At 32.9% G+C, this 14,025-nt stretch overlaps 1 protein-coding gene across 10 annotated transcripts in view; it reads left to right on the top strand.

Moving 5' to 3' along the window:
- Positions 1-14,025, top strand: part of LOC124299978 (dynamin) — a 31,068-nt gene that overhangs the window by 422 nt on the left and 16,621 nt on the right. For 3 of the 10 annotated variants that reach the window (XM_046753530.1, XM_046753522.1, XM_046753532.1), the window contains exons 1-10: positions 246-799; positions 2,760-2,833; positions 5,592-5,741; positions 6,630-6,833; positions 7,063-7,255; positions 7,655-7,864; positions 8,785-8,984; positions 9,114-9,259; positions 9,491-9,648; positions 12,422-12,448. In XM_046753530.1, coding sequence (XP_046609486.1) covers positions 636-799; positions 2,760-2,833; positions 5,592-5,741; positions 6,630-6,833; positions 7,063-7,255; positions 7,655-7,864; positions 8,785-8,984; positions 9,114-9,259; positions 9,491-9,648; positions 12,422-12,448 — 1,526 coding nt within the window. In that variant the 5' untranslated portion in view covers positions 246-635. Of the gene's footprint in view, positions 1-245; positions 800-2,759; positions 2,834-5,591; positions 5,742-6,629; positions 6,834-7,062; positions 7,256-7,654; positions 7,865-8,784; positions 8,985-9,113; positions 9,260-9,490; positions 9,649-12,421; positions 12,449-14,025 lie in introns of those variants that run through there. The other 7 variants (XM_046753524.1, XM_046753523.1, XM_046753525.1 and 4 more) reach the window with 6 other exon arrangements.

Below are 14,025 nucleotides of genomic sequence, written 5' to 3'. Positions count from 1 at the left end.
AGAAAGAGCGCGCTGCTTAAAAAATATCATATTTATTAATTAAAAATTTCACCGACTCCGGGTAATTTCGTGGATAACTGTTTGATTGAAAAACTGTATAAAACGTGTCTTTTAACGCTGGTAAATACCCCTGTCAACGAAACGCTATTCACTACGTCGTTATCTGTATAGATTTTCTTTCCGTTTCTAAAACTGGGTCAGAAACTCGGCGGCACTGCGCAAGCTTCGATTATCGATTATAACGTTAACGTCCAGAATCTTGATGCTGGATCTCATTTGCGTGATCGCGGCGTAGGGCACTCGCAGTGTTGCTGTTCTGTCCGTTTTATTACGGAACTTTGCTGAAACGCGCGTTTCTCGCTCGCAGAATCGGGCTCCGGGTATTAAAAATGCGGTGAAAACACTCGGGTTCGGGGTTCGAATCGGCTCAAGGAATATCGTGGGCCCAGCCATTTTGCTCTATCGAGAGAGAGACGAGCAGTGTGAGAGACAGTTCTGACCGCTCTACTGCTACCCTGTCGGACGGAGGTGGTGGTCGCGGCTCCGTGCTGATACGCTTTTATTCTGTTTTCCAGTGTCGTTGAATAGCTGTTGTTGCTCGAGGAAGTGCCGACGATAACTTAAAATTAACCAAAATGTCAGGCAATACGGGAATGGAACAGTTGATACCAATTGTAAATAAGCTTCAAGATGCGTTCACTCAGCTCGGAGTGCACATGCAACTCGACCTGCCACAGATCGCTGTTGTGGGCGGACAAAGTGCTGGCAAGAGTTCCGTTCTGGAAAATTTTGTCGGCAGGTAAGTTCGATCCTTCCATTCATCAACGCCCCGAAATTATCGACGAATCCATGCTAATTTTTTTATCGTTATTCTTAACCTATTTGCTCCGATACAACGCAAGGCGTGGCAAATTACCAAGCCGACCTTAAACGTCCCGTCAATATAATAATGCCGTCGATGCTGGGAATTGACGATACGTCAACGCGTTTGACAGTTGGGAAATTTCAAACGTACGGGTCGCCAGGGTCAATAACGAAATTCCCCGGCCGCCCACTCGCCTCGAGTGACACCCTGTATCAAGTTCCTTCGCGAATATTTAGTCCAGACTCTAATTCTCTATTCTAAAGTCTCAATCGTCCCGATGATCTAACAATTGATAATATGAGTCAGCCTGTTTTCACGCTATCTTTCACCCGTTATTCCAAATGAAAGTTGGCTTGAGAAACACGCGACTTTTGTACGGTAACAAAAGAAAAAGAGCTAGATGTAAAAATGGCAAACAATTGAACAAATAAACGACATGCGACACCGATGAAGAAAGATCCAACCTCAAGACCACTTTCAAATTGTATATTGATTGGAAAAAAATTAGACTCAACAGTGCTGACATGTGCAGAAAAATAAATCTACAAAAAGAAAAAAAATTTCTTGGGTCTCTTTTCCGAATTTTATCTCAGTGCCCAAATTTGGTTACAATTTTTACGATTTTCCACGATATATTATCCATGCCATAAGATTTCTGGAAATTTTTTTCTAGTCAATTGTCTTTATGATTAAAGATTTATTGATGTAGCATAAATTCAATAAAAATTGGATCATTCTCAAACAAAGGTGTCTTCGTAAGTGGAGTCATGAATCAATGATAACTTCGAAGTAGTTTCTACCTTGCTTGATTGTGTATTTCAAACTATACAGTTGTTTTTTGTAATGTAGAATTACTTTATTGAATATCGACTTTCCAATCAGTCTTTCGTTAACGATTCATACATAAACGCTTATTGAAAGAAATTGTGCTTTGTGAAGAATAACTATTTCCATAGTAAATAAATAAGACTGATACGAGCCCAGATAAAGAATCACCCTATATTGGCATTTGCAATTTTCCTAACAGATCAATACAGCGTCATATTTCAATATTTTCCAAAATTTAAGATTGCCAAATGCTTCTTTCACCCAAATTTCTGTAGAAATTTTGTTATTGGTGAAGAATTATCACTCTACTTTAGAGTAATTGTATAAAGAAGCTGTAACACAAGTATTTCCCGTTACGAAGTGCTTTTTGAAAATATTTGAGCCTCGTGTTATTGTTCATCTCTGCATACAAAATTAAAACACAATTGCAGCTACCGTGAACTTTGCTAAATGTAATTTTCATTCATTTAGCAAAGAATGTCACAGCAGTTAGCCCAATGATTCATACTGCGTGAGTAAACAAGAGGATTCACTTGTCTCTTCTAAGCACACGCACATGTTAAAGTCAACTCGAATTGTTTTTGCCACCACAAAGAATCCTTTGTCAAGATCTAATTCATCAAACCAGGACTCTGAACTAAGTTTTAATCTAACCATAAAAAAAGAATTTTTTTTTACTTAAAGACCTGGGGACTTATTCTCCAACCTCGCAGCTACGTAATCGCAGAATTCATCCCGACAAAATAATTGCAGCTAAAATAACTAAAAAAATAGGGAATCGTGCCTATCTGTTACCTGTGTGTTCAAATCTGTCATGACAATAGATAAACAACGTCGAAATTTCAGAATACGAATAACGTTATTGTACAGCTATAAATGTCCACAAGAATCAAACTACCCATTAGCTCTTTCCGATAGAACCGCAAATATTTCTGTGGGTATGCGTTACTTCAAAGATAGAGAATAAGCCTGCGGAGCGTTTTTTAAGAATAAAATTCTGCAACAAAATTACCTTTAATGTATTGATCTTAGCAATCATATGTTAACGTATATGTTTTTTTCACAGAGATTTCTTGCCAAGAGGATCAGGCATTGTAACAAGAAGACCACTTATTCTCCAGCTGATCAATAGCTCTACTGGTAAGTTCAATTTTTTACTTAACATCTGGTTATAAATCATCAACATTTGTTGGTTCATTATCTCGTTTTCTTCCAAAAACCGAATACTATTCATACTAGGAAACTTGTAAATGCAGAACGATGCATTGTATTTTGATTCGATTGCTCTACTTTTTTTTCATGTAATTACGAATAGTTCACATTTTTGAGAAATATTGTTCTTTTCATCAAGGGTCCATGAGCAATTCTTGGTGCAGTATTCTTGTCTTGATTGTAGAGAAAAAAAATTGTTACCAAAAAGTGATGAGCATAGCTACATGAGGGAAGTGTAGGCCCAGTATTGATTCTCATCCCCTTTCCTCCCACTCTCCTCTTTTACTCAGCTCCGGCTGATATGCATGGCCAAACCAACAGCTAGTCATTAGAATATAGTATCAGTTTGAACTTTGATTTAATAAATGATAGCTTTCGAGTCATCGATATTGAAAATTAAATTATACAGCATTGCAAAATTCTCTTTATTATGTCCAATTATGACATTCCTGAGCTACTGTTGTCTTTGTTTATGTAACATGAGCTATTAACACTGCATACAAGGCTTGTGTTTATATCACAATTCTGCCTTCAGCCATCTACTTACTTCTGCCTAAGACGCTTACTTGGATTGCACAATGGCTTGTTAGATTTTTCATTATTCTATACCATTATAATCGCCAGAAAAAATCTACATAATTAATCTATGCATATATATATATATATTAAAAATTAACAACTTGCACAAATCTGTAAAACAGTGGGAATGAAGATAAAAATATAATTTAACTAAATATTTGATTTATTTGATTGTTGAATGTTTTCGGCTAATATTTGATATTGTTTAGCATCCGAGATCGTAGATAGAATGACACAGAATTATTTCATACTGTGGAACAGAGCTATAATTCGATTAGCCGATTATGAGATATCACTTGCGAAAAGAGAACTCAATTTAATTTTTTTTACATTACATATACGTATTATTATACAAAATATTTGTCATTAGAATATGCTTGGAATCGAAGATAATAAAGCAAGTTATATATGTTGCCATGGTCAATGATAAAGATAAAGGAAAAGGCTATTGTTCTCTGCAAAAATTCACTAAATCAAAGGACTCTTTTTTCTTAATATTTCAATAGTCATAAACCTTCTCATCTCCTTATCACAATCAGTGGGTGTCGATGAGGACGCAAGGTCCAACGAGTCTGCAGTCTGACTAGTTTGAGCCTTACCGCATATACTTACATACCCAAATTTTACTAAAACTCTGAGCAGTTACAAAAATTGATCACGATTTAAAAGATAGTGTGGTAAATGGCGGATTTTTTTATGAAAAAAGATATACCTTCCGTGAGATGTAACATTACAAATACTACTGTGGATCGCTCAAATTTTCTTCAACAATTCAGTCTATGTGTTCATTGTTGAATAAGTATTGGGCGTGCTTTTAGTTGTGGAACATCCTGTCAATGTTATCTTTTCACATGCATATGGTAGCGAGTTGGCAGCTGCAGATAGGCTTCGCAACTTAGGTTTATAATGTAAAAGTTATCTCCTTCACTCGGCTTTTATGTGCTTGATCTTCGGTACTTTCAGTTGAAGGAAAATGTAAACGAAATTATATCTGTGCTGGTTAGTTTGTAAAATATCGTCACTGGGTACGACATTTTGTTTCTGGTTTATTCAGACAGAATTGATAATTTTTGTTATGTAATCTGTAGAGATTTTTATCAAAAGAACTTGTATCATAAATATTGCATGCATTTGCATTCCAAAGTTTCTCTTTCGCACTTCAGGCACATTACCTTTATACTACCTTGATGTTAATTCACTTGGTATATAATCACTAACGGTCTAATTCAAGAAAATACAAATATTAAAAATTATAGCATTACAAGCATGAATTTGTGCATGGCATTTTCAAATGTTTAAAAGTGTTGATAAATTCAATTTTTCATGTTCCAGATACTTTTGTAAAAATTTCATCTGGTATTACATTTTTTGCAACTGATATTCAAGTGGAAACTGATAAATACAAAACTAGGTGTTCTGATATTTTAATCGATACATAAAACTCTGCTGACTCACCCTGAAAGTTTTAACAAGTTGCAATGTGCTTCTTGTTTACTAAATGGAATAAACTAGAAATATTTCGTAATATTCATGTGAAATGATGCGATACTAAATTTTATAAAAATTTATAAATGCTTCTACTTTATGCTGGTAAAACAAATCTTTTGAAATAAATTTGCCAAGATAAAGTCAGTGACATTAATATAATCAAACATTATTAAAAAATAACTGACTCACAACTCAGGAATGCCTTTGAAAGAGTTAAGTTTTCAAAATATGAGTACGTTGTATTAAGGTATGATAGAATGATGAATTTCAGACGGTTGTAAACTAATGGAATAACGATTTTTTTGTGAAAGTGCATCATTATATTCAACCTCATAGGAATGTAACGCAACCATTTTTCAACAAAAAATGTCTTTGTGTTGCCTCTGATATTTGTTACTAACCGTTTAAAAATTCAGACAATACTCATCTTGGAGTTAAGTATGAAAATGAACCTACAAATCCACGTGGTATTTGGTCTAAAATACTGATGAACAATATCGTTATACGTATAGTGATTTTTTCTTTCATGTGGGAACTACAACTGTTCTTATTCGTTGTTCGTTGTACAATGAAACTGAAAGATACGGTGTTAAATAGTTTGTGATTTTTTTTGTTTCAGAACATGCCGAGTTCCTTCATTGTAAGGGTAAAAAATTTGTGGATTTTGATGAAGTGCGTAGAGAAATTGAAGCAGAGACAGATAGAGTTACAGGGAGCAACAAAGGAATTTCAAACATACCAATTAACCTCAGAGTATATTCGCCGAATGGTATGTATTTTTGGGATCTGTCTGTGATATTTTTAACTTTGCGAATTGTAAACATCTTTCGTCATGTTTTAAACTGTTTAATTTTCTTATTGTGTACCTTCTGATTTATCCATTCTAACTACTTTGTTTATGAGAAGTAACAGTGGCGGTTGATTCTTTGATTTGATAACGCACAAATATCTGCATGTATACGTAATAAAGATTTATCATTTTAAATTTAAAATTAACGTTTAACAGAGAATCTGCTATGATTGTTAAGGATAATCGCGTACTATAAAATTTGCGATAAGCTCAACAACCAGTTGCGCATTGCCTTATCAAAACGGCAGCAAATAAACAGCCGATGCATTCAAGGCACACCAAACTACCAAACATTCAATTGTCAATATGCGTTAATAAGTTGTTTAAATTTCAAAACATATGCGTTAAATACAGAATAGTGCTGAGTGCTTAAAACCTTATCTGTAATTATTTACTTATTGTAAAATGAAACAATCTTAATCATCAAATTTTCCATATTCATGCAGTAGAAGTACTTGGTTCAAAAGAGATTTAAATAAGAACCTGCTATATTGGTGTAGTTAGCTAATATTGATTCAACCTATTTTCAGCTACATGACTTATTTTAAAATAAATCATGTATAAGTGAACACCATGTTTCTATCTAATTGTTAATCTCTAGAATAGGGAGTAATAGGATATTGTATGTGGGGAATATCTTCTAAGTCACCTTTTCTTCCTCTTCTAATTACATGATGGGCTCAACCTAACATAAGATTACTCACACAAAGATTTTGTATAAGTATGCAAAACTGGTAGATGCTAATACTTGAAGATTTGATAAAGAACTAACAGATTAAAATTGAAGCATATTTTTTATTTTTACAGTCCTAAATTTAACTCTGATCGATTTGCCTGGTCTCACCAAAGTACCGATCGGAGATCAACCAGTAGATATCGAAGCTCAGATAAAGGGCATGATATTTCAGTTCATCAAAAGGGACAATTGTCTTATATTAGCTGTAACACCGGCTAACACTGATTTAGCAAACAGTGATGCACTCAAGTTGGCCAAGGAAGTGGATCCGCAGGGTGAGTGATATTCATGTGACAATGAAATTTTAATTCTGCTATTGGTGATTCTATTGCTGCTGGCGTTTATATTCATATTATTGGATGATTGTTGTTTATGAGTTTCACTACCATCTTGAATTTGACAACAAAGCTTTAATGTCCAGAGAATAATGAATAATCTTTGTTGATCGGTTAAATACAGTGTATCATGTTGTATAATCTCTTGGTATTTCTTTTTTCTACCAAGGTGTGCGCACAATTGGTGTTATTACAAAGCTCGATCTTATGGACGAAGGTACCGATGCAAGAGATATTTTAGAAAATAAGTTACTACCACTTCGACGAGGATATATCGGTGTCGTTAATAGGAGTCAAAAAGATATCGAGGGTCGTAAAGATATCAAAAATGCTTTGGCTGCCGAAAGAAAGTTCTTTCTCAGGTAAGCAAAGTTTCAGTAAAACATGTATTAGTAAATTTAAAAAATTCATTCTTTCTATTCAGACTGAATATCTCAGAACCTGATCTTCAAAAAAAATTCTTCAAACTCTATCTAAAAATGCTCAACAATCATAAAAAATATTGAGGTAGGCACACAATAGCTACATTTCTTCAACGAAACCGAAATTAAAAAAAAAAAAGAATTCTCCGAAAATTGGATAGTATTCATTGCCAAATCTAAACACTGAAAAATTCAATAGAATAAAAAGTACGAAGTTAAAAGAGACAAATCGAATTTTTCTATTTGCATAAAAATATTCATATTCAATACCACAGCATTTACATCATCCTATTCATCCTAATTTTGAAAATGAATTGACCTATCGTTTTCTATGCGCAGCCATCCGTCTTATCGACACTTGGCAGACAGACTTGGAACACCGTACTTGCAGAGAGTTCTTAACCAACAGCTGACGAATCATATAAGAGACACATTACCAGCGCTGCGAGATAGATTGCAGAAGCAATTACTTACTTTGGAAAAAGATGTGGATCAATACAAGCACTTCAGACCGGATGATCCAGCTATAAAGACGAAGGCAATGCTTCAGTGAGTGTTTTATTCACTAAATTCAATTTAAGTAACGAAGTTCACACGGAAATATATTTGGAAACGAAATACACTGCAATTAAATTCCATTGAAATTTGAGTTATTTGAAAAACTGCATTTGATTTGTTACGTTAGTGGGATATTCTGCTAGTGCTACTAATATTATGCCCGTATAAATGGATTAGAATTGATAAAAACATATCCGTCATGCCTGAATCAGTTAAATGCAAAATTCAAGTCCAAATTTAACAGAGTTGAATAGGATTGACGTAATCATTTCATTTGTCGGTGGCTACTTACGTGGTTAGAAAATAATATTTGATGGATGAACAGTCTTGGTTTTTAGACACATATTTCTCTTTTTTTTTTACAGATCAATACAAATGTTTATGTATGTATCTCGAGTATTTATTTTTTTTTCCCCCATTACGGTTTTCGCCAATTATTATTAGTACGCTGATAATTGTAGAATTCTAACAAAGCAAAATACTTGCAGTGATTGCGTTTATAACGAAGCATGAGACTTGCAATGTTTGAGTAGTGAACATTTTTTGCCTACATTACCAAGGCATTCTGAAATTCATTGATTTTTAATTCCTAACATAGAAGTAAATAACTTACATTTAACAATTAACTACATTTTGAAAAAAAGCTTTATGTACAGACTATTATGTGGGATAAGTAATGTCAATTCTAGCTGCCATAATATCGAAAATAGAGTTAGATAAAAAATTAACAAATATTTATTCTTGCTTCCTTCAAATTATACCTACCTCGCTGGTTATTGCAGTTATTGCAAGTCTTATATGGTAAATCTTGTGAGATATTCCTATCTTTAAAACATCATCTTCTCTCTTCAGATGTACGTAATTACGTTTGTAAATTGTTATAAATTGCATTGAGTCATTTGATTTTCTAGAATGATTCAACAACTGCAGTCAGATTTTGAGAGGACCATCGAGGGTTCTGGTTCAGCACAAATCAATACCAATGAATTAAGTGGTGGTGCGAAAATAAACAGAATCTTCCATGAACGTTTCCCATTTGAAATAGTTAAAATGGAATTTGACGAAAAGGAACTAAGGCGAGAAATTGCTTTTGCAATTAGAAATATTCACGGTTAGTATTCCAGAAATATTGTTCTTAATCACTTATTCTAAAATCATGATAAAAATACGTTGCTAATCCGGTGACCCTAGTATTATGTATAAAGCTTAAATCATACGAATTGTTTATGCTTTTTTTTAGGAATCAGAGTTGGTCTGTTCACTCCCGATATGGCTTTTGAAGCCATCGTCAAAAAACAAATTAACAGGCTGAAGGAGCCCAGCCTCAAGTGTGTCGATTTGGTTGTACAAGAACTTAGCAATGTTGTGCGTATTTGCACTGACAGGGTTAGTATACCGAAATTCATAATTACTATCGAAGAAAATAAATTGCAAGTTTTGATTATCGAATTGAAAACTTGATTGCTGTTGCGTGTGGCTGCTATTTGTGTTTTCATAAACTGACAATGAAAGATGAATGTATTAATACAAATTTTAAATTATTAAAAATTATAATTAATAGAAATTAAATTATAAAATATTATACACTTTTTGATCCGTTTCTTTTTTAAATTACAGATGGCTCGTTATCCCAGACTTCGAGAGGAAACTGAACGTATTATAACCACTCATGTAAGGCAGCGAGAGCAGCTTTGTAAAGACCAGTTGATACTCTTGGTTGATTGTGAACTGGCATACATGAACACGAATCACGAAGATTTTATCGGCTTTGCCAAGTAAGTGCTATTTCACCTACAAATCGCTCTTTGGCATACGATTACGTACTTACATAGTCTTTCATCGGTCTGCTAATATTTCGTCAGAATTTTATCAGATCAAGCTGTGGCAAAAATAGAAAAACTGAAACTTTTAGAATCGTTAGTTATTCCGTTATATTGTTATCTTTTTATTTTGTAAATTTATTTCTCTTCTTTCTCTCTTTTTTTTTTCTCTTAATACTTTACGTTGGCTTGGTATATTTCTTTTTATTTGGCCATTTTTTTTTTTTTTTTTCAGTTTACTTATTACTGAACAGTTTTCTATACCACCTATCCTCTTCCTCATAAGTGCTTTATTGTACATAATTTTTTGTACGCAAACTAACTCAAACAATCTCACTTTAGAATCCCGTAAATTGTAATATCTTTGGAGTATTTTATAAATTGCATACAGGTATGTACATGTGTCAAAAAAGATTTAAAATTCATTATGACATATAACATCATATCTTCTCCAATTCTCAGTACCTAGTTGGTCAACCACAAACTGAGTTTAATAACTGGAATTGTACTTCAATAACTTGAACATAAAAATTCCATTTTTTTCGGGACAACGAGATTCATAGTTATCTGGTCAATCACTAAAGACGCGAAGCGTAGAACAAAGGCACTTCTAAATTCACCAATGTTACTGACAATTGTTCCAAAGATACGCATTGTAAAAAAGTTCTAATCGAACGATAAAATTACGATTCATAACAAGCATTGAAATTTAGTGCTCTACCTATCCTCATGCACAGAGCTTCAAATACGTAGGGTTCGTGTACGAGAGCAGCAGAGTCGACTGACGAGTGAAAATACATTGCCGCTTAATAATACCAGCTTTTGATGGTGATATTTGGTCATGTCACTTGTATTTATTAAAAGTTTTTTTGGCGTTTTTTTGTACTCGCTGCACGAACTAAATTCGCACGTTTAGCGACTAATTGTAAGGGATTAAGTGCATATTTTTTCGCTGTTAATAAACATTGCTGTACTCGTACGTTGCCCCATACACGTACTATGTCGTTTGTACATGCGCAAAAAATTTTATTTATTTCTCTTCTTATCATTATCGCAGTATCTTGACAGTTACGAAAATTTTATGGTGTCATAAATGATGTTCCAACCTTTGCACTCATATTACACAATAAACTAGCAGATACTTTATGCTGATTTTTTTTATTAAAAATGCTCATTTTTACATTATTTGTATTATATTCAAACCCGTATCGATTCGTTAAAACGTAATGAACATTCAGTCAGGTGCATTCACAGAGTCTTATCATGTAAATGCGTAAATCATGCGATTTCTTACTATATTAACATGTAGTGCAGTCAATTAATCAGTAACATTCGGTTTAAATTTCACACTGCATGGTAGCATTGTAATATTATTATATTCTGGAATATTTTCTAAAAGACATCACCTTCAATAGGATTTGAACATTGTATATATTTTTAATCATCGAAAAAACTGAACATACCTTCTTTTGACCCATCAATGCAGAAAATGATTTGAAAGGTGTTATTGTTTATTTTTATTTGCAACAATTTTATTTATTAGTTCATTTCCCCAACGTTACTTTTGCTCGAGCAGTGCATGCCTCATGAGGACCTATTCACTTGGCAAACTTAGGCGTCGTCGCTCATGGCGCATTTCCATTAGGAGGCACAGTCGCAGTTCTCTAGTGCTTGATAAGTAACTAAATCACAAGCCTTAATTATGCCTATATTCACGTTGTGTACATGTAATTGTATGACATTGTGCGTACATCACATTAATCTAAATGGCTATATCCATATATACCTGTATCGTGTACATTGCACACATTCTCTTGTTTATAATCATTATTATTTTCATTTTATTATTTCATAAAATCTAATTCGTTGCATTTTTTTCTCTCGTACACTCATATCATATACAGTCATTTATTATTAAGTAACCAGTGTGTAAAGTTTTAAAATCTAATGGCTTTCACGCTAATTTCAAATTTTGTTGTATATTAACATTGAATCTGCAATTTATGCTTGTAGTACAAGTTTTGCAAATTATTAAGTAGAATTGAAGTGATCTTTAAACGGCTGCTTACCAGCAATAATTTGGAATAATGTTCAATTATATTCAATTTCAATTTTTAATAATCAGCACTCTGCCATGTTCGAAATTATTTAGAGTCTGACCTGTTCAGCTAATGCATCATTACGAATCACATATAATGAATTAATGTTCGAAAGACCATAACGGGAAGTAAATTGAAATGTTGATATATTCGGTGTTTTCAATTATTAATACATTATTAAAACTCACAGAAGTCAGAAACTTTACAAACTTGGTAAAAGCAATGGTCTTGTTTAAATACTATCGTACTATGCCTTAAATACTACGTGATTAGGAACCTTACATTGATTTCATACAAGGTTGCCTTGTGCCGGATACAAATTGACCTATAAATTCAGGAGTGATTGTGTTTTATGACAAAATAAAGTAAAAATATTAATTCCTGTATTTGATTGTATTTCTGCAGTTGAGTGTATTGCGATTGCACTAGAATGTTGAAATAAATTAAATTTTGTTCAAGCTCGCGTAAAACAAAAAAAAAACTGGCATGCATAATCAATCCGACTGCGTGGTATTTATTGGCCAGCCACACACATTCTAATATGTTTCATTCCCGACATGTATTGCTATATCCATAATCAACTTTACTGTATTTCACGAATAAAAACAATTATTTAATTATACCGGCAGCGCGGCGGCCAGTAGCCATAATGCAAGGTAAGAACATCAACGTACATGGCAACAGAGGTTGACACCACTCTCTCTTTCTCTCTCTCTCTCTCTCTATTCTCACCTTACCCTCATTCTTGAATTTTTCTATTTATCCACTTTTCATCTCATTGCTCTAGAACACTAGTCCGCAGCACATAACACCGACGAAATACAGAAACAAATTTTTGCAAGCATGCAACTCTGTGTTTTTTTTAAATGTCACCCGTTTTATAATTTGGAATATTATATTATATATGTATATGTATATGTATATGTATATGTACATATACATATATGTATGTTTCTGTAATTTCAACACCATTTATAATTCAAAATCGGTGATGTGTGTTCTTATGTAGATCTCCTGCTCCAGATATTGTCTCTATATCTTTTTCATATGTTTAGTTTTGTATGTATGCGTTTTATTGAATATTTTTGCATAAATATAAAACAATATATTGTGTATAATATTCATATACATGATATTTATGGTTATTTTTATTTTTTTTTTTCCTAATTTTTCCCGACAATTTTTTGATATCTTTGTGCTTTCTAAATGGGATGTACTTAAGCTGTGATTTAAATTACTTAATTATGAACAATAAGATCAACAGAAGATTGTTGATTACCTACTGGCATGTTATAAAGTAATGCGTGCATCATAGGTACCAAAATAATTTTCAGATATACGTGTGAAAGGAAACCTTGCAAATATTTCACTAATACTGACTTGAAAATGAAATCTATAAGATGTTTCAGTGAGAAACCTCAAAGATATAGTGCAATGCAAATTTGTCTCTAATTTATTCCAAGCGAAATTCGCATCATACAGCAAAATTGCATTAAGAGAAACGGTGAATCTAACACGATAATTCTTTTAATAATTCAAAACATCAAAGCTATGGTTATTTCAAATTATTTCTCACTGATATGGTTGAAAATTTTTTTTCAGTATTTCTAAAAGTAAATTCTTTGGCCATTCTATAGTAAACTATGATGTGGCTAATCGCGTATTTTGATTGTGTAAACTTCTATTTATCCATATACAGTATAATTTTATGGAATATTGAAAAAAAAGATTCAAGCTGTAAACTGAACAGACTACTATTTTTTTGATCGGTGAATGCTTTGTTACAGTTATTTTTAAAATTATTCTCAACATCAACAACAAATTCTTACCATAAATTCTTTTTGGCTTTTGTGAAAGTTGACGAAATATAGTTTGCTTGTAATTATTTTCTTTGTGCAGGTCCTAGATGTGCAATTCTTTATGCATTTTATATAAAATTTAGTATCTATGTTATACTATTTCTATTTCAGTGTGCAGATACTACTATGATTTAATTAATTCACAATATCCGTTACTTTTTTCAATCTGATGTCCGGTAGTGTACGTGCCATGTGCTGATTTTCAACTGGATTGAAGAATCATTTTTTCGTTTTTCACTTTGTTCTCATATCAAATATCATAATTACAAGTATGCCAGAAGTCTACCATAATTCATTTTGCTAATATTAGTATTTAGAAACGATTATCTATTCCATCACGTCTCTCAACCATATTTCCGGTATAGCATTTGTAT

The sequence above is a fragment of the Neodiprion virginianus genome, chromosome 3 (genome assembly GCF_021901495.1).
Source record: "Neodiprion virginianus isolate iyNeoVirg1 chromosome 3, iyNeoVirg1.1, whole genome shotgun sequence".
Taxonomy (NCBI): Eukaryota; Metazoa; Arthropoda; class Insecta; order Hymenoptera; family Diprionidae; genus Neodiprion; species Neodiprion virginianus.
This window is presented reverse-complemented; position numbering and strand designations above follow the sequence as displayed.